This window comes from Carcharodon carcharias, chromosome 1 (assembly GCF_017639515.1).
Source record: "Carcharodon carcharias isolate sCarCar2 chromosome 1, sCarCar2.pri, whole genome shotgun sequence".
NCBI lineage: Eukaryota > Metazoa > Chordata > Chondrichthyes > Lamniformes > Lamnidae > Carcharodon > Carcharodon carcharias.
Window position 1 is genome coordinate 101,778,231 of NC_054467.1, and position 27,656 is coordinate 101,805,886.

A 27,656-nucleotide genomic window follows, 5' to 3' on the forward strand; every position below is an offset into this window, starting at 1 on the left:
CAAAGATCTGACTACACTAATCCCATTCTCCAGCGCTTGGCCCATAGCACTGGAGGCTATAGCAATGCAAGTGAATATTTAGATACTTCTTAAATATTACAAGAGTTTCTGACTCAATTATCCTTTCAGGCAGAGTTTCAGACTCCCACCACCCTCTGGGTGAAAAAAATTTCTCCTCAATTCCCCTCTTAGCCTTCTACCTCTTACCTTAAATCTATGCCCCCTGGTTATTGACCCCTCTACTAATGGAAAAACTGCCTTCCTATCCATCCTATCTATGCCACTCATAATCTTGTACATCTCTATCAGGTCCCTCTCAAACTTCGCTGCTCCAAGGAAAACAACCCCAGCCTATCCAATCTTTCCTTATAGCTCAGACCCTCCAGCCTAGGCAGCATCCTGCTAAATCCTGCTAAATCTCCTCTGCACCCTCTCCAGTGCAATCACATCCTTCCTACCTCTACCATCACCCGCTGCTTCCTGCCTTTCAGCCAATTTTGGATCCAACTTGCCACTTTGCCTTGGATCCCATGGGCTCTTGCTTTTTTGACCAGTCTGCCATGAAGGACCTTATCAAAAGCCTTGCTAAAGTCCATGTAGACCAATGCATTATCCTCATCAACACTCCTGGTTACCTCTTCAAAAAATTCAATCAAATTTGTCAAACACGACCTTCCCTTAACAAATCCATGCTGACTATCCCTGATTAATCTACGTCTCTCCAAGTGCAGATACATTCTGTTCCTCAGGATTCTATCTAGTAACTTCCCCACCACCAAGGTTAGCCTGACTGGCCTATAATTTCCGGGTCTATCCCTCCCTCCCTTTTTTAATAATGGGACAACATTAGCAGTCCTCTGGCACCTCACCTGTGGCCAGAGAGGATTTGAAAATTACTGCTAGGGCCCCTGATATCACTTCCCTTGCCTCCTTCAACAGCCTGGGATACATCTCTTCCGGACCTGCAGATTTATCCACTTTTAAGGCCGGTAAACCCGCTTGTACCTCCTCTCTATGCTAATTTCCTCTAATATTTCACAGTCCTCGACCTTAATGTCTATGCCTGCGTCGTCCTTTTCCATTGTGAAGACCAACTCAAAATATTCATTGAGGGATAGTTCTGTTGGGGAGTATTTAAACTAGTGTGGCAGAGGGATGGGATCCCAGGAGTAGGATCAGATAGGTCAGATACAGATCAGAAAAATGAAGGCAGAACATTAGCTAGGGTTGTTGTGATGGACATGGAGTTACAGGAGAAGCAAAGTTTAAAAAGTGTCCAGCAAGGGAAATTGACAGGGTTAAACTGTTTATACTTCAATGCAAGGATTATTACAAACAAGGTAGATGAGTTAAGAGCACTACTGGGAGTATACTACAGACCCCCAAATAGTGAAAGGGAGATAGAAGAACAAATATGTAGGCAAATTTCTGCTTCTAAGAACAAGAGGGCAATAATAGTAGGAAACTTCAACTATCCTAATATCAACTGGGATTCAAACAATATAAGGGGCACTGAGGGAGAAAAATTCATGCCGTGTGTCCAGGAAAACTTTTTCAACCAATTAGTGACAATTAGTTAAGAGCACAGGTAGACACATGGCAGCAGGATGTCATTGCTATAACGGAGACCTGGCTAAAGGAGGGACAAAACTGGCAGCTAATTATCCCTGGTTATAGAGTCTTCAGACACGATAGAGTAGGAGATAAAAAAGGAGGGGGGGGGGTAGCACTAATGGTTAAAGAATCAATTCCAGTTGTGAGAAAGGATGATATACTAAATGGGTCAACAAACGAGGCTTTATGGAATGAGCTTAGAAATAAAAAAGGGGCAGTCACACTATTGGGAGTATACTACAGACCCCCAAATAGTGAAAGGGAGATAGAAGAACAAATATGTAGGCAAATTTCTGCTTCTAAGAACAAGAGGGCAATAATAGTAGGAAACTTCAACTATCCTAATATCAACTGGGGTTCAAACAATATAAGGGGCACTGAGGGAGAAAAATTCATGCAGTGTGTCCAGGAAAACTTTTTCAACCAATTAGTGACAAACCCAATGAGAGGAGATGCAATTCTAGACCTATTCTTGGGGAAAGAAGAAGGGCAAGTGGGTGAAGTGACAGTTGGCGACCATATCGGGGACAGTGATCACAATTCAGTTAGATTTAGCATTACCATGGAGTCGCCTTTTTATTCTTCCGACCAAAATGGATAACCTCAAACTTATGCACGTTAAACTCCATCTGCCAAATCAAACTAATCGGTTCTCCAGCTAACGTCAAAACAAGTCGTTTGGGCCAGCCCAAAGTCGTTTTTTTAGTCATCCACAGGATGTGGGCTTCGCTGGCTGGGCCAGCATTTATTGTCCATCCCTAGTTGCCCTTGAGAAGGTAGTGGTGAGCTGCCACCTTGAACTGCTGCAGTCCATTTGTTGTAGGTACACCCACAGTGCTGTTAGGAAGGGGGTTCCAGGATTTTAAACCAGGATCAGTGAAGGAACGGCGATATATTTCCAAATCAGCATGGTAATATAGCTGTACTATCTGTATAGTGGATTCTTCAACTTTTCAGCATTTTTTCCTTTTTTGAATTTTGCTCAGCCTTTTTTCATCTGGCTAGGTCCCTTGACTCTGTTCAGTCAGGTCTGGCAATGGACCTCCACTTGCCTTGGAGGAGTCCTTCAGCCTCCACATCTGCAATGCAGCTTATTTTTTAGGCGATCTCCAACTGTCTTCAATTTAGGCACTCTTCACTCAGGTCAGGCTTCAGTTTCTTCAGTTCTTCATGCTTTGAGATACTGTGCTCCTTCTCCAGGGTTTTGGGGTCCATCCTTCACTGCCACCACGTTGTAAGGTTGTTTGGTCTCTCATTGAGGTGTGGAGGCTTGTACAGTTAAACATAAACCATTTATTGGTAACTCGTAACAATATACATCTCCTAGGTACAGGCCTGCATGGGTGCTGTCTCCTTACAGGCTCTACACATAGTCTATCATGTGACTCTCTACATCATACCGTGGGCGGTAATATTTCCAGTCCCACATTAACTTTTGCTCTGCTCAAACACCCTTGTACTACGTAAACCACTGCTTCTCTCAAATCTACCATACCTACTCTCCCAGAATTCTTTAAAATTGAGTTTTGGTTCAAAATATTTTACTCTCCAGCGCAAAAAACAAAGCTGGGCATACCTGTTAAAACTTAATGGCATTTATGCTCATATAGCTTAAAATAGAAACAGTGGTCACAGTACACAATTACAGAGTTAACCAGATGTAGTGTTCTTAAAACTATGGTGGTACAAAAACTAATGACAATGCGAGGACAAAAAACAATAATTATGCCATGAACTTACCTGAGCAGAAGATCACAGAGGAATTGGTAACCTTGGCAGGACCTAAAATCATCTAAGAGAACCTGTGATATATCACTGGAGTCTTTAAGGAAGCAGGACAGCCCAGCAAACATTTCAACAATTTCCAGGGGTAAAAGATCTTCTGATTGTTGCATGTTCTGAATGCAAGTGGCAACACATTCCTTTTCTATAAAAAAGATCAGTATAAACAGCTTGGAAAGTTGCTATCGTACATTCCCTCTATAAATTCTTTTCTCGGAGCTTTAAGGAGAAAAGCATACAGGTCTGAACAATTGTGTTTAAACTTCATGCAGGTTCTTCAAGCAGCATTAATCTAATTCAAATTAAAATATAACTCTTAGAATTAAAAAATAGGTTGCCATTATCTGGACCTTTTATTTAATGCAGGCAATCTTAAAATCTTTTAAGCTAGTAACCCAATAGACTTGGGTGTTTTCCTCCACTTGAGGTTTTTTTGTAAAATATGTTTTCAGTCAAACTTTACTACAAAGAATAAAATCAATTTTCAACAAGATGAGATACACTTCTTTGCAGAAAGATCAATAAAATTAGTCACCACCTTCCATTACAAATTCAATTCCGTAATATTTTCCAATTTAAAAATAAGTTAGGGTTACAAAAATATCTTTGACGTCTAGTTATGACAAGAGCACGTGGATTACTAAATTGCTTATCAAACATTAGCGATATTGTTTAGTAAAAAATGCCTTCATTTAAGGTATAACTCATACTAAACTATTGAAGTTAAATGGAATACATATTTTCAGCACTCACTTACTCTTCATGAAGTGCAAAATGCATCCACTATTGGGTAATTCATAATAACTTGGATGCAAACTGTCCAAATGATAAACTGTAGATTATGTCATAGGTTACAAAAGTAGGGAGGTCATGTTGGAGTTGTATAGAACCTTGGTGAGGCCACAGCTGGAGTACTGTGTGCAGTTCCGGTCACCACATTATAGGAAGGATGTGATGCACTGGAGGGAGTGCAGAGGAGATTCACCAGGATGTTGCCTGGGATGAAGAGAGGCTGGAAAGGCTTGGGTTGTTTTCGTTGGAGTAGAGAAGACCTGATCGAGGTACAAGATTACGAGGGGCACGGACAGGGTGGATAGGGAGTAGCTGTTCCTCTTAGTTGAAGGGTCAGTCACGAGGGGACACAAGTTCAGGGTGAGGAGCAGGAGGTTTAGGGGGGATATGAGGAAAAATTTTTTTACCCAGAGTGGGTGTCGGTCTGGAATGCGCTGCCTGGGAGGGTGGTGGAGGTGGGTCACATCCTTTAAAAAGTGCCTGGATGAGCACTTGGTACGTCATAACATTCAAGGCTATGGGCCAAGTGCTGGTAAATGGGATTAGGTAGGTAGGTCAAGTGTTTCTCACGTGTCGGTGCAGACTCGATGAGCCGAAGGGCCTCTTCTGCACTGTGATTCTGGATAATCTGTGGCTGTGACACTGCAGCGATTAATGCTGATATGAGCTCATTAGCAGGTAAAAAGAATGAGCATTCAGTATCTGCATCAACAGTTTCTGTCAATGTAAAAAATAGGAAGGATGTGAAAGGTTTTTGAGAGGGTGGAGAAAAGATTTAGGAGAACAAAAACAGAATTACCTGGAAAAACTCAGCAGGTCTGGCAGCATCGGCGGAGAAGAAAAGAGTTGACGTTTCGAGTCCTCATGACCCGAGGACTCGAAACGTCAACTCTTTTCTTCTCCGCCGATGCTGCCAGACCTGCTGAGTTTTTCCAGGTAATTCTGTTTTTGTTTTGGATTTCCAGCATCCGCAGTTTTTTTGTTTTTAAAAGATTTAGGAGCATGTTTCCAGGAATGAGGGACTTCAGTTACATGATATGGTTACTAGGACTGGGCTGTGGTGTGGGGCCAGCTAATTTGCTCTTATTGTGAGCCAGCATGGAAATGATAGGCTAATTGGCAGCCTCCTGTGCTGCAACTATCCTACAACTCTGGAAAGGTATAGACCCCTTGGGCTGTATGGCTCACAATAAATGTATGCATTGAATACTAATTGTATTATAATTGTTTTGTAGCACCTCAGAGTGCAACATGATGTATGTTGATAACTCCAATGCCACTGCACTGTCTGTTTGTAACAACCATATTGAAATGATTGTAATATTCATTGATTGTACTGAAGCACCTCGTGACCCATGTGTAAAAGTTGAATCTGATTGCACCTTTTGTGATGGCAATTTAGAAATGTTTTGTAATGTTTTTTCAGATATTTTATGAATGAAGTATATTTTTTGGAAAAACAAACTATTCTACAACTATGCAGCAGAGAGACCTGGGGCTGTAAGTACACAAGTCTTTGAAAATGTTAGGGAAAGTTGAGAAGGCTATATTTTTTTTTACTTCCATCACAGAATGAGAGTATCTGTGGCAAGGCTAGAATTCATAGCCCATCCCTAACTGCCCTCAAGAAGGTGATGGTGACCTGCCTTAACACCCAAGTGGCTTGTCAGGTCACTTCACAGTGCGTTAAGAGTCAAATACGTTGCTGAGAATCTGGAGTCACATATAGGCCAGACCGAGCAAGGCTTCCTTTCCGAAAGGACATCAGTGAACTAGATGGATTTTTTTTTTTTTTTACAGGAATCCAGTAGTTACGTGGTTACCATTACTGATGCCAGCTTTTTATTCAAGTTTAAGTACCCCGCTTGCCATGGTAGAAATTGAACTCATGCCTCTGGATCCTTCATCCAGGCTCCTAGATTACTAATCCAGGAACATAATCACTATGCTACTGTTCCCAATGTTAAAATGGTATATGGAATCCTTGACTTTATAAATTGAAGCATCAAGTAGCAAAGCAAGGAAGTTATACTGAGCCTTTATATGTCACTAGTTAGACCATAACTGGAGTAAATTGTTCAATTCTGCGCACCACACTTTAGGAAGGGATGCTAAGCCTTGGAGTGCAGAGGAAATTTACTAGAATGGCACCAGCGATGCAAAGTCTTCAATTATGTGGAGAGAGAGAAACTGAATTTGTTCTCCTTAGAGCAAAGAAAGTTAAGAGGAGATTTAGTAAAGGTATTCAAAATCTTGAAACATTTTGATAGCGTAAATAAGGAGAAACTGTTTACACTAGCATCATGAGCAAGATTAAAGATAACTAGCAAAACAACCAGAACCAAGATGAGAGTTTCTTTTTATGTAGTGAATTATGATCTCAACTGCACTGACTGACAGGGTGGTGGAAACAAATTCGATAATAACTTTCAAAAGGGAATTAGATAAATATTTAATGGGGGAAAAATGCTAGGCTATAAGAAAATGTCAGGGGAGTTGGACTAATTAGACAGCTCTTTCTATAGAGATGATAGGCCAAATTATTTCTTTCAGTGTTGTAGCATCCTATGATTTCAAGGAGATCTGATGATAAATGTAGCCAGTAATATTTGAAGACAAATCACTAATTCAGTGCCTAATGTTTGTCAAGACTGGTATAAAAACAGTCTTTTATGTTAAGTAGTTAAACATTCAATATTTATTGGAGCAAAGAGGGGATCTAAGAGTAAGTGTAATCGGGAACAAGGAAAATTAGTATTAGGAGCATTAAGGAAGAAGTTAAAAGGCTTTTCATATGCAAGGGTTATCTACATGTAGAAAGCATTACTTACAAGTGGTAACTGAAACTAAGTAAATTATGATATTTAAAAAATAAGTTAAAACTTCAAGAAAAATATTAAAGGTCAGTGAAAAAAAAGTAGCGAAATGCAATTAGTGTAGATAGTCAATATGGAGGTGGCATTGGCTTGATTGAATGGCCTTCTTCTGTGCTGAACATTTTAAGATTGTTTGACAGTCAACACTCTGCTGTCAGTACAAAAACAAATGCAAAGGATAATGGTGATGGAAGGAACTACAAGTACCTACCATGAATGTACTTGACAACATTGAGACTGAGTCCATGCCGAGATATGGTCATCAGTACCTCTCCTGCACTCTTTCTCCAGAGAATATTATGGGGTGGACACCAGGAGGTTATGGCGCTGAACAGAAGCTGGAGATCGTCTTTCTGGGCTAGCTCTTCTGCTGGTGACACATATTTGCAGAGTTTCACCAAGATCTAAAAATAAAACAAGAATTATAAACTAAAATGCCAAACCCACTGACCATATTTACTTTATATAATGTTAGAGAACTTATCAGCCTTCGGACAACTATGATAATTTTTCGGAACAACTGGTTTATAAATGCTTGCAAAAAACTGAGTAATCCTACGGTCAACAAATATCATTCACAATAATGGTATTATTTTTGAATTACTGCTTTATCAAAAAAGTACTACAATTGTAAATAAAACACAATTCGCTAATTGTTTCTATGAAAGCAGCATTCATTTTGGACATAAGATTGAAAATAGCCCACTGGTGCAGCAGTGTTGAAATTACAGACTTGACTAAAACAGGAACAAATTGATTTAAAAAGATTTCAAAATAAATCTAGCCAGCAGTACTTAATTTCTACCATGACTGCTCCCTGGAGATCTCAAGTTATAAATAGATCCAATATTTGGCAGTATACTCTCAATGCAAAAATTGTTCTGTTAAATGAAAAAGTGCTGCTTTTGAATTATTTTGTGTGGGAGAAGCTAAATCAAATGTAATATTCATAAGTTCAAAAGATCACCATCTAGGCAGAATCATATGACCACACATTGATGAATCCAAATTCTTCAAAGTTTTCCCAAGGAAAATAGTTGCATCTAAATTTCAATTCGAAATCCATATAAACTATATTGTAATTTTTATGTTAAGTTTATAGAAAGTATATTTTCCCTAAAAGCATGAACCGGGTGTCTTTAAGATATATACTCGTTTGTCATTTTTGAAGGATAAGAATTTTTTTTTTCAATTCTCCGGCTCTCAATCTACACACCCCAGTCAAGAACATGTTTGCAACATTCCACCAATGCCACTCTGAGCTGTTTATAAATGAGGCATGCAAGGCTCACCTGACATAACTTATCCTTTAATTTTAACCACAGAAGGGAGAGGATGGCACCTGGCATTGGGAACCAATCCATATGGGGATGAATCACATATTGCTTAATGATTTAGCTTGCTGAGGATAGTGTTTTGAAGCATTAAAAATCACAGGTTGGAGCTTGGGGAGGGGGAGGGGGTGTGGGTGGCAGGTTAGATATTGGCACTTCCACTTCTAGACCAAACTGATGGTATAAAAATTTCATCTGTCTCAATGTTAATTAAACAAAGATCCTGCTCATTCCAGACACACTTTTGCAATATTTTCTGAATGGTTGGCTGGCAACTATGTTGGTTTCACAAATAGGTGTTTTTATATATCTTACAAAATTTTAAATGGCGAGAAGACCATTTATATATTAAAAGCTAAAACAATGGAGAGTTGTAAGAAGTTTTTGGGGTACCAGAACCAACACAATTATGATATTTTTGTATCTTTATGTCAATCTATTTAGCCTTGTTAAAACACTGTCAGAAATGGAAGGGCAGAAGAAATGAATGCAGTTGACATTAAAATACATTTTTAATCAGCAACTTATGTGTATTCACAATAACTGGTGTCACATTTGATCACGAGATGAGCTTCGACTTCATATTCATGTCATCACTAAGACTGTCTATTTCCACCTCTGTAACATCATTCGATTTCTCCCCATCCCAGCTCAACCGCTGCTGAAACCCTCATTGATACTTTTGTTACCTCTAGACTCAACTATTCCAATGCAGTTCTGGATAGTCTCGCACATTTTACCCCACTTAAACTTGAGGCCATCCAATACTCTGTTGCCTCTGTCTTAACTCGCACAAAGTCCCATTCCCCTACTAGCCCTGCACTTGAACTACACTGGCTCCCAGTCAAGCGATGTCTTGATTTTAAGGTTCTCATCATTGTTTTCAAATTCCTCCATGGTCTTGTCACTCCATATCTCTGTAATTGCTTCCAACCCCAAAATCCTCTGAGATATCTGTGCTTCTCTAATTCTGGCATCTTGTGCATTTCCAATTATAACTGCTCCATCATTGGTGGCTTCAGTTACCTAGGCCCCATGCTCTGGAATTTCCTCCTTACACACCTTCACCATTCCTTTAAGACACATTTTAAAACCAGCCTCTTTGACCAGGCTTTTGATCATCTGACCTAAGGGACAGAATTTAACAGGCCACTGTGGGCAGGTTTGCGGGAGGCCAGGGCGGTGACATTAGTCACTAGCTTTCCTGTCGCCCTCCCACCCACCTCCAGCCTGTCCATAATTTTATAGGGATATGGGGACGAGGCCTAGAATGGCCAACTAATAGCTACTCAAGGGGTGTTTCCCACCCCAGCCTCAATTTTGCTTCCTCTGGAATCTGCTCCCCAAAGATGGGGGCCCTTTGGTGCTCCCATCCTGCCTGCGCTTCAAATCTCGTCCCCAACCTCCAGCCTCATCACCCTGTCGTTATACCCCAGCCTTCACTGTATATTAGAGTTCCGGCACTTTGATTCATGGGACTGCTTGTGGCCAGTCAATCAGATTGCTCAGCAGCTCTGTGAGGTGGGGCTTCCTCCCAAATGAGAGGCAGAAGTCTCGCCTCCAGCCAATTTACATTCCTCAGAGCTTTAAATAACTGTGGGGCAGCCCCAATTGGTGGGGAGACATTCCCCATTGACTTCTCTGGTGGCAAGGTGGAAACGCTGCCATCTTAAAAATTGTACCTAATATTCTCTTGTGCCTTACCATGCTTCTGTGAAGCGTCCTGGAATGTGTCATTATATTAAAGGTGTTATATAAACATAAGTTGTTCTTGTAGTACAACCACTAATTAAGGATCACTGTTCAACTCAAATCAGTTTAATAATTACCTCTGCCATTGATTGTTAGTCTGTCTGTAAACAATATACCTCAAAAACTAATGGACAGCAGATAGGGTATGGCTCAGTGAAGAACATACGAACACATACATACAAATTAGGAGGAGTAGGCCACTCGGCCCCTCAAGCCTGCTCTGCCATTCAAAAAGATCATGGCTGATCTGATTTTAACCACATATTCCTGCCTACCCCCAATAACCTTTTACCCTTTGCTTATCAAGAATCTAACTACTTCTGCCTTAAAGATATTCAGAGGCTCTGCCTCAACGACCTTTTGAGGAAGAGAATTCCAAACTCTCTCAACCCTCAGAGAAAACAAATTTCCTAATCTCTGTCCTAAATGGGTGACCCCTTATTTTTAAACAGTGACCCCTAGTTCTAGGTTCTCCCACAAGAGGAAATATTCTTTCCACATTCGCCCTGTCAAGTCTCCTCAGGATCTTATATGTTTCAATCAAGTTTCCTCTTACTCTTCTAAACTCCAGCAGATACAAGCCTAGTTGTACAGCCTTTCCTTATTAAGATAGCCTGCCCATTGCAGGTTATTAATCTAGCAAACCTTCTCTGAACTGCTTCTAGGACATTTACAACTTTCCTTAAATAAGGAGACCAATATTGCACACAGTACCCCAGATGTGATTTCATCAATGCCCTGTATAACTGATTAGTTTTTGGCAAAGATCCAGATCCTTCAATTCTTTAAAAGATCCGTTTACATTTAAAAAAAAGTAAATGTGCCCATCTCCTAAAGAATGTTGCAGGTTGTTTTATTTAGAAAATTGATTGTTTTGGGATGTTGTAGGTTGTCTCAGCTGCAGTGGTGGAATTTGTTACAGCTGTCAAAATGTGAGCAGAATTTTCAGAGCAGGTTGTTGGATGTGGATTGGCCTGAAGCCTCCTCAGTGAGATGAAGCTCTAAATAAAAAGATTTCTCTTTTCAGCTTTGTAGTTACACATCATCAACCAGATAGGGAAAAGACTCAAGGAAGAGCTGCATAACTGTAATAACATTGAGTTCACACAGCATGGAGGAGATGCTCTGAGTGCCCTCTTATTGAAAAGTGAACACTGTCAATAGAAAGCTGATTATGGGTGAAACCATCACATTGGAAAATTCATTAAGGAATCTCGGGACATACGCTACATAGGTTCAAACATAACAGTATTTTACCTGTACAAACACTTTCTGCAAAAGTGCCCGTCGTTCACTAAGTGGTAAATCTGACTGAGCTCCCCCAGGGACATCAGGCACATGTGGAAGATCGAAGAATAAGTAGAGGCATTTAACCAGCGTGGAAGGCAAAGACATTGTAGTCATATAGTCCACAGTTTTCTGTTTTCAACAAAAGAAAAGAAAATCAGACTATTTTTAATCAACATTTAAATAACATGGTGATCCTCTATCTGGCACTTTCAGTCCCAGAAATTCAAGCACACCTCAAAACACAACTCAACATGCAGCACAAGCAATAAAGCAAATAGCAGCTAACCAAGTCACAGGTCTGAGGTCTCATCAAATTAACTCATTCATTGAAGTCTTGTCATTCCCCAATTATCACATCAAGTTGTTCATCACATATGAAAAAGTAGTATTCCATATTAAGAAGCAGTAAAACTAAATTGGTCTACATGACTGCGTATGGATAAATTGTCTTATGCTGGTCACTCAGAGGGTGGTTCTCATTCACCAATTCACTATTTGTCAAATGCAAGAACTTCAAAAACAAAATTAAAGCTCATACTTGCTATTGATTGGTTTCTACACCGGAGCTTCCACCTATGCTTCATTTTCAAGGTTACCTGTTGAAAACAGAATTTTGGCACTCACTTCGGCCTCCCAGCATCCACCCTCTTGGTATTAAGGCAACTTTATTACACATATGTTCCTCTGCCCAAAAATGTCTCAGATTCCTTATGTTGACTAACTCAAAGGTTGGGAGAAAAATTTCCCATGTAAATACAACTCTAAGGCCTGTTATATAGTAAGTGAACAAGAAACTTGGCTTGTCCTTTAATTTTCTTTGTTGGTGGGGAAGTATCCTCCCTCCAGCCAAGCAACTCATATTGAAATAAACCTAACCAAAGGCAACAATTCAAACCAAATTCTAATTTTTCCCTACTCCAATACTTTCCTTGATTTTCTCAATTTAGTTTGTTTTATTCAAAGTAAATAAAGCTACATGAACAGAGGGACAGCCAAGAGATAGAAAGAAAAAATGAACAGTAAATGGGTGTTTTATATAATTGGTAGGATATGAGTAGTGCTGTGCTTGTGTTGATTGCTTTTTTTCAAAAACTTGGCCTGGATTTCTCTCTCCCCACCCTTTAACCTTATTTTTATATTTAATGCTCTTGTATATAAAACCCAGAATCTCAGTTGCCTTTTTATGTCCATTTCCATCTTTAGGGGCCAGTGCATCTTGCACCCCTGGATATCTTTATACCTCCACTTAGGAGTTTAATCACTTAGAGTATATTTCCTTCTTTAACCAGAATAGCCTGATATAATTTCCTTTGTGCCCATTTCAAAATCATTCACACAAATGAAAATGGGGTGCACCACCACCACCTGCATCCAGCCAATCCTAAAAATATCCAGTTACTGTATCTTTTCAGCAAAATGGATAGTTGGCTGCAAGCTAAAAATGAGAGATGGGGGTAAGTGATAACTATTTAGAGAAGCAATTTGGGAAGTGGGGTCCCACAAAGATCAGTGCTGGGACCACTTTTGTCCCAAATTTATATTAACAAGTTAGACTTTGGATCAGAAACATAACTTTTAAATTTGCAAACACCACCAAATTTGGAGAGAGGAGAACTGCAACAAATTATAAGCAAATGTTAATAAACTTGGAGAGGGGCATATCTATGTTGAAATTAATTTCCCAATTATAAATGTGAGGTATTACATTTTGGGTAAAATAAAGAGTCACATCAGCGAGCTGCGAATGCATGAAACAGGCATCCAGTGTGAAGCAGTCAAGGAGCAAAGTCCTGCAAGAGGGTTGAAAGGCAAGAAACTGAAAGAAGCTCTGCTCTTGGTTGTAGAAGAGGGTGCAAAAAGGTATTAGAATATAAGAACATAAGTAGGAGGAGCAGGAACAGACCATTTGGCCCCCTGAGCCTGCTTCATCATTTACTAAGAGCATTGCTGATCTACCCAGCTACACTTTCCCGTGCTACTCCCATATCGCTTTATTCCGTTAGTATCCAAAACTTGATCATTCTCTGGTTTGAATATGCATCTATAGTTCTCTAGGATACAGAATTCCAAAGGTTCACAATCCTTTGAGTGAAGTATTTTTTTCTCATCCCAGTCCCAAAAGGCCAAACCCTTATGAAACTGTAACTCCTGGTTTTATATTCCCCAGCCAGGGCAAACATCCACCCAGCATCTACACTGTCAAGCTTATGAATTTTATGGGGAGGATCTTCCGCTCACCAACGTATAAAATGACGTGGGATGACGTCGGGTGGAACTCATCATTTCCATTTTCAGGTCGGCGGCGGGGGGGGGCAGCCGAGTCAGCTGTGCGCCTGCCGACCTGTCAACGGCCTATTGAGGACATTTGAAAAGTAATTAACCTCATTAATGGACCTGCCCGTCCAACCTTAGGGTTGGCGGGCAGGACGGGAGCCCCAGTGAGTTTAAGAAAAACATGAAGCCTCATCCACGGGCAGGGTCCGTGAGGGTTTTAAAAAATTTAATAAAGGTTTCAGTAAAAGTGATGGAAATGTCCCAATTCATGCGACAGTGTCACATGAGGGGACATGTCAGGGAAATGTTATCATTTGCTTACCACTTTTAAATTTGGAGCCGATCTCCCTGAGGCAGCACATTGCCTCAGGGAGATCTGTGCGCTCTGTCGCGCACACGTGCGAAAGAGTGCACTCCCGGCTGAGGGAATCCCCCCCACGCCCACGTAGGGAGCGCATTACACTTTCTGGTGGATTTCATGCTGGGCAGGCCTTAATTGGCTCGCCCACATAAAATGGGAGCGCGCTCCCAATTGGGGGCGTCAATCGTAGGTGTGCCTGCCCATGCCTGCTCCTGCACTTCCCCCCGCAACGGGGTGGTGGGGGGGGGGGGGGATTTTCCCCTATATGTTTCAATGAGATCACCTCTCATTCAAAATACACCTAGTCAACTCAATCTCTCCTCCTAGAACAATCCCTGCATCCCAGGAATCAGTCTGATGAACCTTCATTGCACTGGTCTCTAACCTTCCTTAGATAAACTGTGTGCAGTTTTGGTATCTTTAATAGTGTATTCTGTTTAAGTCAAGTGAACTACGAAGCATGTTCATTTTGTTTATGTCATTGCACAAAGACAAGTGTTGGTGGAAAGAAGTGCACTCAATTTTAATTATAGCTCTGCATTTTTACCCAATGAGAATGAAGCAGCATAATAAATTCAAATAAAGCCTTGCCAAATCTAATTCTTGATAATTTGGCCTGGCACCAGAGGGACTGAAGACATATAAATGCACAAGTATCACAAGGGGAGACTTTGGTACATACATTTCTGCAAGTTGTAATTGGTGTGTATTGCCATGAAATGGCAGGTGGAAAGCACAATCACAAGCATACTAATCGCTTTGATTGTAGCAAAGCCAAATAAGGTAAGTATTTTGTATAGGGAAACCATCCATGTTATTAAAAAAGAAAAATTGATTTTGAGTGGGAAATGCTTCACCCAACAACAGGGAAAGCAACATGCTTGCATTTACTCCTTAGCCAACTCTGGAACTACCATGGGTTTTTTTGGCCAACTCTAGACCAATATAGAATCATAAAATGGCACAGGAAGCCCATCATGCCCATGCTGGCAAGAACATAGAGTCATAGAGGACTACAGCACAGAAAAAGGCCCTTCAGCCCAACGAGTCTGCGCCAGTCAAACAAGTACCTAACTATTCTAATCCCATTTTCCAGCACTAGGCCCATAGCTTTATATGCCATGGCATTGCAAGTGCACATCCAAATACTTCTTAAATGTTATGAGGGTTTCTGCCTCTACCACCCTTTCAGGCAGTGAGTTACAGATTCCCACCACCCTCTGGGTGAAAAAATTCTTCCACACATCCCCTCTAAACCTCCTATCCCTTACCTTAAATCTATGCTCCCTGGTTATCGATCCCTCCACCAAGGGGAAAAATTCCTTCCTGTCCACTCTAGCTGTGCCCCTCATAATTTTATATGCCTCAATCATGTCCCCCCTCAATCTCCTCTGCTCCAAGGAAAATAACACCAGTCTATCCAATCTCTCTTCATAACTAAAACCCTCCAGCCCAGGCAACATCCTGGTAAATCTCCTCTGCACTCTCTCGTGCAATCACATCCTTCCTATAATGCGGATTCCAGAACTGCACGCAATACTCAAGCTGTGGCCTAAGCAGCATTTTATACAGTTTCAGCATAACCTCCCTGCTCTTATATTCTATGCCTCAGCTAATAAAGGCAAGTATCCCATATGCCTTCTTAACCACCTTATCTGCCTGTCCTGCTGCCTTCAGGTTCCTCTGATCCTCGGTACTTCCCAGGGTCCTACCTTTCATCGTCTATTCCCATGACTTGTCTTGCCTAGTCTCTTTCCCTAGTTATCCTCTTGCTCTTAATGTACTTGTAAAATGGCTTTGGATTTTCCTTTATTTTACCTGCCAATGATTTTTCATACCCCCTTTTTGCTCTCCTAATTTCCTTTTTAAGTTCCCCCCTACACATTCTGTACTCCTCTAGAGCTTCTGCTGTTTTGAGCCCTCAGTATCTGCTGGAAGCCTCCCTTCTTCTCTTTATCCAATCCTGCATATCCCTCGACATCCAGGGTTCCCTGAATTTGTTGGCCCCACCCTTTGTCTTTACTGGAATATGTTGGCCCTGTACTCTCCCTATTTCCTTCTTGAATGATTCCCACTGCTCTGACACAGATTTACTTAAAAGTAGCTGCCCTCAGTCCACTCTGGCCAAATCATATCTGATCTTATTAAAATGGGCCTTTCCCTAATTTAGAACTCTGATTTCTGTCCCACCCTTGTCCTTTTCCATAACAACGTTGAATCTAATGGAGTTATGATCACTATCTGCAAAATGTTCCCCCACTGATACCTCTACCACTTGCCCGGCTTTATTCCCTAAAATTAAGTCCGGGACCTCTCTTTTAGGACCTTCTACGTACTGATTTGAAAAGTTCTCCTGGATGCATTTTAAAAATTCCACTCCCTCTAAACCTATCACACTATGACTAACCCAGTTAATGTTGGGGAAGTTGAAATCCCCCACTATTACTACCCTATTATTTTTACACTTCTCTTTGCCTACATATTTGCTCTTCTATTTCTCTATGGCTTTTATCCCTTCCTCCCTTCTTGAATAACTGTACCACATTGGCTGTCCTCCAGTCCTCTGGCACCTCTCCTATGAAAATTATTACCAGCGCCCCTATCTCCTCCCTTGCCTCACTCAACAGCCTGGGTACATTTCATCTGGGCCTGGAGATTTATCTACTTTTAGGGGGCCTATAGTACACTCCCAGCAATGTGATTGCTTCTTTTTAGTTTTTAAATTCTACCCATATGGCTTAATTTGAAGAGCCTTCTAAGATGTCATCCCTCCTTACTGCTGTAATTGATCCCTTGATCAATATTGCAATACCCCCTCCTCTTTTACATCCTTCCCTGTCTCACCTGAAGACCCTATATCTTGGAATATTGAGCTGCCAATCCTGTCCCTCTCTCAACCATATCTCTGTAACAGCAACATCATACTTCCATGTATTAATTTGTGCCCTCAACTCATCCGCCTTATTCGTCAGACTCCTTGCATTAAAATAAATACCATCCAACTTTGCCAAACTCCCTTGTGCCTTAACTAGACTATAATTTCTATGCCTTCCAGACTCACTTGCTCTCTCTTCTAATTTTGGCTGTGGCATCTCGCCCTGCTGAACCTGTCTCAGGATCCCATCCCCCTGCCAAATTAGTTAAAACCCTCCCCAAAAGCACTAGCAAACCTCCCCGCAAGGATGTTGGTCCCATTCCAGTTCAGGTGCAACCCATCTGCCTTGTACTGGTCCCACCACCCCCAGAAACGATCCTAATGTCCCCGAAATCTAAAGCCCTCCCTCCTGCACCATCTCTCTAGTCACCTATTCATCTGGACTAACCTATTTCTATACTCACTAGCGTGTGGCACTGGAAGTAATACAGAGGTTACTACCATTGAGATCCTGTTTTTTAATCTGCTTCCTAGCCTCCTAAATTCTGCTTGCAGGATCTCATCCCTCTTTTTACTTATGTCTTTGGTACCAATATGTACCACGATCTCTGTCTGTTTGCCCTCCCCCTTTAGAATGCCCTGCAGTCGTTGAGTGATATCCTTGACCCTGGCACCAGGGAGGCAACATACCATCCTGGAGTCACGTCTACGGCCACAGAAACACCTGTCTGTTCCAAACTCAACTAATCACACAAACCCACCATTGCCAATAATGCCCTATTCTATTCAGATCATTATCCAATTCTTTTTTGAAAGCCATGCTTGAATATGCCTCCATAACATTGTCAAGCAGTGCATTCCAGATTCTAAGCATTCAATGTGTAAAAATGATTTTTTTGTCATGTTGCCAATGCTTCTTTTGTCAACTACCTTAAGTCGGTGTCCTATTGTTCTCGACCTACTGCCAGCAGGAAACATTTCTCCCAATCCACTCTGTCCAGTCACCTTATGATTTTGAATACTGATACCAAATCTCCACTCATCCGCCTTCCCTCTCAGGAGAGCATCCAGCTTCTCCAATCTACTCACAAGTACCACCTCATCCCTGGAACCATTCTCATAAATCTTTTCTGCACTCTCCCTAATGCCTTCACATCCATCCAAAAGTGTGATGCCCAGAATAGCACACAATACTGCCGTTGAGACCACATCAATCCCTTTTGCAGGCTGACCATAACATCCTTGCTTTTGCACACCATGCTCCTACTTATAAACCCCAGGATCCTGTGTGCTTTATTAACCCTGCTTTCCCAATCTGCCCTGCCATCTTTAACGATTTGTGCACATATACACCCAGGTCCCTTGCTCTTGCGCCATCTTTAAAATTGTAGCATTTATTTTATATTGTCTCTCCTCATTCCTCCTGCTAAAATGTATCACTTCAAACTTATTGCATTAAATTTCATGTGCCACATGTCTGCCCATTCCACTAGCTTATTTCCTCTTATAATGTATGTCTATCATTATCGTCCTCACAATTCACAACACTTCCATGTTTTGTCATCTGCAAATTTTGAAATTTTGAGAGGTGACCTCAATTCCAAGTCTGGATCAGTAATTTATATCAAGAAAAGCAGTGGTCCTAATACTGGCCTCTGGGATACCACACAACATAGCCTCTTCCGGTCTGAGGGACAACCGTTCACCATTACTCTGTTTCCTGTCACTCAGCCGACTTTATAACCACACTGCTACTGTCCCTTTTATTTCATGTGTTTTAACTTTGCTGACAAGTCTGTTATGTGGCACTTAATCAAATAACCTTTTGGAAGTCCACGTGCATTGCATCAACCATATTATTCTCTCTGTTACCTCATCAAAAAAATTAATCAATTTAGTTAAACACAATTTGGATTTAACAAATCTGTGCTGGCTTTTCTTAATTAATCTGCATTTGCCCAAGTGACTCTTAATTTTGTCCCAGATTATCATTTTTAAAAGATTTCCCACCAACAATGTTAAACTGACTGGCCTATCTATAGTTGCTGTGCTTAACCTTGAATCCTTATGTGAACAAGGGCATAACATTTGTAATTCTCTGGCACCACCCCTGTATCAAAGGAGGATTGTAAGATTATGACCAGTGCCTCTCCAATTTCCACCTTTACTTTCCTTAGTATTCTTAGATACATCTCATCTGGTCCTGGTGGCTTAGCACCTTTAAACTTAGCCAACCTATCTAATATCTCCTCTTTATCAAATTTTTGCCCATCCAGTATCTCAACTACTTCCTCTTTCTGTATAACCTGGGCAGGAGCATCTTCTTTGGTAAAGACAGATACAAAGTACTCATTGAGTACCTCAGCCACACCCTTTGCCTCCATAAGTAAATCCCTTTCTTGAGCACTCTTTGGCCCCAACTCCTCCTTTTATCATTGTTTTTTAACCATTTATATGTCTATAGAAGGGTTTCCTTTTATGCTACCTACCTCATCTTCTCATACACTGTCTTTGCTAGTCTTATTTCTTTTTTTGCTTCCGCTCCAAACTTTTCATAATCAGGCTGGTTCTCACTTGCATTATTAAACTGACATCTGTAACATGCCCCATCTTACCCTCGATCTCTTTTGTCATCCAGGGAGCTCTGACTTTGTTTGTCTTATCTTTTACCCTCATAGGAATGTACCTCAATTATACCCTAACTATCCCCTCTTTAAAGGCAGCCTATTGCTCTGTTAAACTTTTGTCCACCAACTTTGATGCCAATTTTCCTGGACCAGAGCCATTCTCACCACACTGAAGTTCCCCAATTAGTTATTTTTATTCTGGATTGCGTCCTTTGCCCTTTTCCATAGTATCATAAGATTTAGGTTGGCTATGATCACTGTCCCCTAGATATCCCCTACTGACACTTAACCCACCTCATTCCCAAGAATCAGATCCAGCAAGCCTCCTTCCTCAAGGTAGAAAAATGCTGATCTAGAAAATTTTCCTGAACGCTTCATTAACTCTCCCCCTTCACTTTCCATTACACTACAATTATTCCACTCTATATCAGGATAATTAAAACACCCCATTATAACTATTCTATAATTCTTGCACCTCGCCTTAATTTCCTTACACTGTTCCTTTATATCTTTCCCACTAGTAGGAAGCCTATAGAATATACCTAGTGTAATGGTACCTCTATTACTACTTAGCTGTAATCAAATAGTTTCAGTCCTTGACATACTCCCTCAACAGCAATGTAATGTTCTCCTTAACCAATACTGCTACCCCTCCTCCATTCTTTCCTTACCTATTTTGCCTGACCACCTTGTATGCAGGAATACTTAGTGTCCAGTCCTAGCTTTGCTTGAGCCAGATCTCTATTATCGCCACAACATTATATTCCCATGTGCTATCTGTGCCTGCAGCTTACCAATCTTATTTACCACACTCAGTTTGTTACAGCCATGCTCAGTAGACATAGTTTAGACCCTATTACATATCCTTTTCCACTGTCCTTTCCTAATACCTTATACTATTTCTTACATAGTGGTATCTACAAGGCACAAGTCAGGAGTGTCATGGAATACTCTTCACTTGCCTGAATGAGTGCGGCTCTGTCACTCCCAATTCTTGTACACCTTGCTTTTTCTCTCTAACGTTACATCCTGGCTCCCATATCCCCCACCCACCCAATATGGACCACGATCACTGACAGGTCACTCTGCCCCCTCAGAGTGCTCTGCAGCCAATCAGTGACATCCTTGACCCTGGCACCAAGACGACAATCTTAGATTTGTGTCTGCGGCAACAGAAGCTGTTCCCCTAACTATTGAATCCCAGATCACTATTACTTTCCCAATCTTCCTCCTACGCCCTTGTACAGCTAAGTCAGCCGTGGTGCCATGGATTTGGCTCTGGCTGCACTCCCCAGGGGAACGATTACTCTAGTCAGTACTCTCTCTGGTTGCAGAGAGGGGTGAACTCAAGGAATGTCTGCTTTGCCTGCTTGGTCCACATTGACTGCCTGATGGTCACCCATTCTCTCTTCCTGCATACCTCAAGCCGCAGGGTGACCAGATCTATAAAGTCGCAGAGTCACAGCTGCGTTGCAGTGATGCCAGCTATTCCTAACGCTCTGAAACTGAGAACTCAAACTGCTCCAGCTAAAGGCGCCTCCTGCACATGTGGTTATTCAGGACAAGACAAGTGTCCTGGAATTTCCACACAGAAAAGCATGTGCGCTCCACTGAACTAAAATGCCCTGCTATATTTCTATTTATTAGGAATATTAAGCTGAAGACTTACCAGCTACTCACCAATAAGCTGTCCTAATGCTGACATCATGTTATTTTATAGGGAGGTTAAGGTAAATGTTTTTACTTAACTCATCCATATGCCTCAAATTTTAATTCACTGAAAATTTTAGAACCCTTTAGAATTACTGTCCCCTGGTATGTAAAGTTCACTTTGTTCCCCCTACACCTTTTTATTACTTCATGGGATATGAGCATCACTGCCAAGGCCAGCATTTGTTGCTCATCCCAAATTCCCCAAATCGCCTTCTTGAATCTCTGCAGTCCATGTGATGTTGGTATACCCAGAGTGCTGTTAGGGAGTTCCAGAATTCTGACCCAGTGACAGTGAAGAAACTGATATTTAAGTCAGGCCTGTGTGCAGCTTGGAGGGGAACTTGCAGGTGGCAGTGTTACCTTGTGTCTGCCATCCTTGTCCTTCTAGCTGATAGAGGCAGCAGGTTTGGAAGGTGCTGGTGAAGGAGTCTTGGTGAATTGCTGCAGAGCATGGTGCATAGAATACACATTGCTGCCACTGTGCATCGGCGGTGAAGGGAATAAATGTTTAAGGTGACGGATGGGGTGGCAATCACGTTTGCTGCTTTGTCTTGGATTAGTGTTGAGCTTCTTGAGTATTGTTGGAGCTGCATTCATCCTGGCAAGTGGAGAGTATTCCATCACATTCCTGACTTGTGCTTTGTAGATGGTGGACAGGCATTGGGAAGTCAGGTGGTGAGTTAGTCACCACAGAACTCCCAGCCTCTGACCTGATCTTATAGCCACAGTATTTATATGGCTGGTCCAGTTCTGTTTCTGGTTAACGGCAATCCCCAGGATGTTGACAGTGGGGCATTTAGCAGTAGTAATGCCATTGAATGTCATGGGGAGATGGTTAGTTTCTTACTTGTTGGAGTTGATCATTGCCTGGCACTTGCATGGCACAAACATTAGTTGTCACTTAGTAGCCCAAGCCTGAATGTTGTCCAGGTTTTGCTGCATATCAACTTCAGTATCTTGAAAGTCATGAGTGGTCTGAACACTGTGCAATCAGCAGCAAACATCCCCACTTCTGACCCTATGATGGAGGGAGGGTCACTGATGAAATAGCTGAAGATGGTTGGACCTAGGACACTACCCTGAGGAACACCTGCAGCAATGTCCTGGGGCTGGGGTCTCTGGCCTCCAACACCCTGAACCATCTTCCTTTGTGGAGAGTGTTCACCCTGGTTCCCATTGACTCCAGCTTTGGTAGGGCTCCTTGATGCCATACTCGGTCAAATGTTGCCTTGATGTCCAGGGCAGTCATTCTCACCTCAACAGATCTAATGGGCAGGATTTTCATGTTAAGAGGTGGGTAGTGGGAGTGGGAGTCACCCACCTTGAGAAATGTACCTCAAAAGACACAATTTTCTTTCTGGGGCATGCATACAGGAGTCAGGCCTGCCTCTGCTGGAAACAGTTCAAAGATGGCCACACAGGCCGCCAAGTGTCTAGACAGGCTGGTTTAAAGACCTGCCCCAGTTCTCGGGGACTTAATTCCAGATACTTTATTCAATATTAGGTCCTCCAGCCTTCACCCCTCACATCTCCTCACTCCCTATGGTCCATCCATACCAACCCATGTCAACCAATACCCACCAACCACCCCCAAATGGTCCCTCATGCCCTCCATACCATCCCACTGGCCTTCACACTTTCTGCCAATCAATACCCCTCCACCCACCCCCACTGGCCCCTCAACCCCTCCATGCCAACTCATAGCCAATTCACCCAATATACACTCTGGACAGAACTAATGAACCCTACAGTAACAATGGCACGTGTGGACAAGCTTAAAAAAAGGCATTGATAACTTTCTTTGAAAAACTGATGTTACTACAAGACTATAGAAATGTCAATCAACCCAAACCTTTAAAGTATCAATAGCAGAAACTACAAGGGCATGACACCTCTTTTTCTTGTGTAAATAAACAGAGCCACTGACAAACTAGATTGAAGAAAAAAGCTATCAATCCAGCAACGTTATTCCTTGTGTGCACCTGTTTCAAGAGACTAATGGATGCACACAGGGTCTGCAACTATCAATATAAAAAACAGATGTTGAATAAAAGAGCATAGAGATATAGCTGGCTCCACATTTCTGTTCTGTCAACCAAACCAGAACACTGTACACATTTATGATTTAGCAAACTTTGAAGACAATTCTGCAAGATTTATACTTACTTGAACAACCTTGGATAGGTCCAGCCATAATGATGAATAATCCAACCCTGTTTAAGATTAGGTTTCAACTAACCTGTCCAGAAGATGCCAGCAAGTTGATTGTAGTGAGAAGCATCCAGCCTCTACTTGACTCTTCACTTTGATTAATCTCCAGAAATTGGACAATGGCACGACTGGCTGCCTCTATTGACAGAAGAGGAACCATAAGTAGACATAAATAACTACTGTAGCAATAAGAAAAAGCTTGCTCAAGGGGTAGCTGAAGTTTCATATGAAAACTGTACACAGGATGTCCCACCATTTGATATTTATACTTAGCACAAAAATGGAATGCTAATGTCACAAAACATCACAATTGCTAATTCTAGAAATGAATTGACCTATCCAAGCACTTTGCTGCACATAAAATGATGCAAATAATTACAGTATGAGATTTTGAAGCAACATAGAATAAAAAGGTTGAGCCTTCGTGGGAACAAATACAGTGGACTTTTTTTTGTTGTTACATTACACTATAGCGTTGAACAGCTACCAGTACTCAACAGGTCCACTGAGGTTGCATTTTCTATTTTTCTAAGTTACAATACCTCTTTTCGTCCACATACCTGGTTTTGATGTTAGGACAAAGTAAAAGGCCCGTCTGAACCTTATGCTCTTTTCCCTATTCCAACATGAAACATTTAAAAGAAATGTCAAGAGCTGAATGGCATGGTACATTGATCTGCATCATAATGTGATAGGACAAAGATTTAAGGTGTGATATCCTAGGTGGTGAATTCTTTTATAGACTGTCATGAACACTCTAATCACAGAAAATGGTTAATCTTCAAGGACTTAGGACACTCTGGAAGAATATGTGTTTTATAAGGCACTGCCCCTTAAATGTTTAATATGCAGGATTCTGATTGCTATTCCTGGAAAAGGCATCTTTTTACAAGAAAGGGTAATCTCAACCTCTTGAGCCAGGTGGACAGTGTGGAAAGAGGGGTCACATGGGTTTTATGACACTGGGAGAAAAACATGCCTGGAAGACTATGCTTTCTAAGTGGTTTTAGGTTTTAGCTTTAAGAGAAGGACCAACTGCTTGAGAAGGAAGACAGCAATCCAGAGCCAGTCCACAGCCAGAAGTGAATATAAGCTGCTCCTGAGATGGTCCACATGCTGGAATAGAGTACTTGTGAGTATTCCATGAATCTGCCTGAAAAGCAGAACCAGAGTCATTGATTGTTTCGCGGATCAGTGCCGAGCCCAAACATATAGCCCGAACGCCATTTCAAGAACGCGGTCGTCTATCCCTTGCCTTTGAACCACTCATTGACTTTTAACCTTTGGCTGAATTCCTCCATTTCTATTTTAATTTCATTGTTTTTGTGTGTATGAGACACTTACGGGTATCTCAAAAGTGTAATCAGTATAATTTCATATTTCATAGTGCTGATAAGCTTTGCCTTTCTACTTGACAAGACTGGTTTTATAATAAACTAAGAAGTTTGTTGTTTATTGAAAGAAGCCTAGTTAAAGTCTCTTTCTTTTTGAGTACCAGTAGTTAAGGTAAACAATTGGCCACACTGGTGAGTAAATTAAATTTTAAACTAATGGTATACGACCTATGGAATAGTGGAACCAGATCAACTACGCACTCCTCCTATCCCACTCATAACATAGATTGGGGGGGCTCTTACAGGGTTTGAAAGGCGGACAACGGGTGATTGCACACGGGCTAATAATTGGTAAAAAAGGATAAAAGGGCAGATACCAGGTTTCTTATACATTAGTGAACCAAAATGGCAATGGAATTTGCTAAGATTTTTCCAGATATGGAAGATTTAACCCTGACTGGTAGCCAAGACTAAACAATTGGAATTGGCATATAAGTTGGAGCTACAATTAACCGTAAGAGCGAGGAAAGTGGTCATGGTTGAGGTAATAGTGCAGCATTTGAAATTTGGAAGGGATACCAGAGAGAACACGTTCTCCAGGGGCTAAGTCAATTGAATTGGCTAAGATTCAGTTGCAAATGTAAAAACTTGAATTGGTGGCAAAAGAAAAAGAGGTGAAAAAATTTGAATTAGAAAAGAAAAGAGAAAGCGAATTGGAAATGCGAAAACTTGACCTCCAGAGAGAAACATTAGCAATGCAGGAAAGAGGGAAGGAACGGAAAAGAGGATGCCAGCTTAAAAGGCTGGAATTAAAAAGAGAGGCCTCAAATGTTGAGGAAGGTTATGATGATGGAAAATCACCTCCAATCCAAAGACCAGTGGGGAGATGTTAAATTTGTACAAGCCCTCCTAAAGTTTGAGGAAAGAATTGTAGAGGAATTCTTTATTTTGTTTGAAAAGGTAGCTAAGCAAACGAAGCAGCCAAAAGAAATCTGGACATTGCTCTTACAGAGTAGAGCCCATGAGGTTTATGCATCACTTTCAAAAGAGATTTCTGTGGATGCAGTAAAAAAGATTATTCTTAGTGCGCATGAGTTGGTCCCTGAGGCGTACAGACAGAGATTTTGAAATGCAAGGAAGCAGCCTGGTCAGACCTATATTGAATTTGAGAGGGCAAAGCAAAAAAAAAAAATGACCATCGTATATGTTAGAAACAACGGATGAAACTCTTAGGGAAATAATTCTCCTGGAAGAATTTAAAACTTTACTTCCTCCAGCAGTTAGAATCCATGTTGAAGACCAAAGGGTCGCAACAGCTGGACAGGCAGTGGAGATGGCTGACGATCGAGCTGGTCCATGAATCTAAACCCTTTTTCCATCACCCCCACAAACCCAAGGAGCATAGAAGGTGGAAAGGTGAAAGGAAGGCAAGTAGCCAGGGAAGAGAAGGGACAGCTGGGAACTCCCCAGAAACTCGTCCTCAGCCCAGAAAGGAAGGTACTGAGGGTGGAAGCGATATTCGCAGGCCTAAGTTTTTCCATTGTAACAAAGTGGGGCACGTTCGTGCAGATTGCTGCAAGTTGCACAGGAAATTCATGGGACTTATTGGGGTATGTAAGGGCGATTCAGGGAAAGGAGCCCTCACTGAATATACATCAGATCAAGTTGTAGCTGTGAAGCCAAGAGTAAACCCTGTTGTGAGTACAGGAGAAGTGAATGAGATACATGGGAGTTATAAAGAGTTCTTATCGAAAGGGAATGTAACCCCTTATCCCTCAAATGGGACAGCTAAATCTCAAATCGTATTGAGAGATACGGGAGCCACTCAAACACTTTTGCTGGGGAAAGGCATAACATTTCCACCAGAAAGCATGCCAAAGTTTTAATAAATGGTATTGGCATGGAGTATATAGCTATACCTTTGTACAGGGTGCACTTAGAGTGTGACCTAATGTCTGGAGCAGTGATTGTAGGGGTTGTTCAGAAGTTACCCGTAGGAGGAGTTCATTTACTCCTGGGAAATCATTTAGACGGAGTAAAGGTAGTAGCTTCTCCCATAATTACAGAAAGCCCAAATGAGGTTAAAGAGATGGAGCCATTACAGGAAAAAATTTTCCTTCCAACATGATGACCCAAGCAATAGCTAAGCAAAGTCCATCACCGGAAGTCAAAGTGATGCCACAGATAAATGTTTGGCTAGCTGAAACTTCCTTTGAAGACTTAAACGATCCAAAAGAGATATTTAGTAAATCATCTTATGTCGAGTGTCTAATCTGGAGTTAAGTAAGATAGCAGAATCAGCCCAAACTGACGCTGCGGAAGTTCTAGAATGTTATATTAAAAACAGAATTCCAATGAGGAAATGGAGACCTCCTCACTGGCCTGCAGGTGAAGAATGGACAGTTGTACATCAGATAGTGGTACAGCCCAAATATTGTAAAGAGATATTAAGAATAGCACATGAAATTCCTATCGCAGGACATGTAGAGGTACGGAAAACTCAGAAGCAGATAAACCAGCATTTTTACTGGCGAGGTCTTCATAAGGACGCGGTGTAGTTTTGTCAAATGTGCATACATGCCAGATGGTGGGGAAGCCACAACATACGATCAGACTGGCACCCTTAATTCCCATACCAGTTTTTGAAGAGCCGCTTAGTAGGGTGTTAATAGACTGTGTGAGAACGTTACCAAAAACAAAAGCAGGATACCAGCATATCCTTATTGTTATGGATATGACAACTCAATTTTCAAAGGCCATCCCTTTAAGAACCATTACAGCTAAAGTAGTAGTAAAGAAGCTAGCCCACTTTATTCGATAT

At 41.4% G+C, this 27,656-nt stretch overlaps 1 protein-coding gene across 3 annotated transcripts in view; it reads right to left on the bottom strand.

Annotated features, from left to right (window-relative positions):
• The window catches only part of wdfy3 (WD repeat and FYVE domain containing 3), a 407,868-nt gene that overhangs the window by 278,817 nt on the left and 101,395 nt on the right, over window positions 1–27,656 (bottom strand). For all 3 annotated transcript variants that reach the window (XM_041187506.1, XM_041187499.1, XM_041187492.1), the window contains exons 4-7: window positions 23,530–23,639; window positions 11,408–11,569; window positions 7,276–7,468; window positions 3,355–3,541 (exon numbers count right to left, since the gene is read on the bottom strand). In XM_041187506.1, coding sequence (XP_041043440.1) covers window positions 3,355–3,541; window positions 7,276–7,468; window positions 11,408–11,569; window positions 23,530–23,639 — 652 coding nt within the window. The remainder of the gene's footprint in view (window positions 1–3,354; window positions 3,542–7,275; window positions 7,469–11,407; window positions 11,570–23,529; window positions 23,640–27,656) is intronic.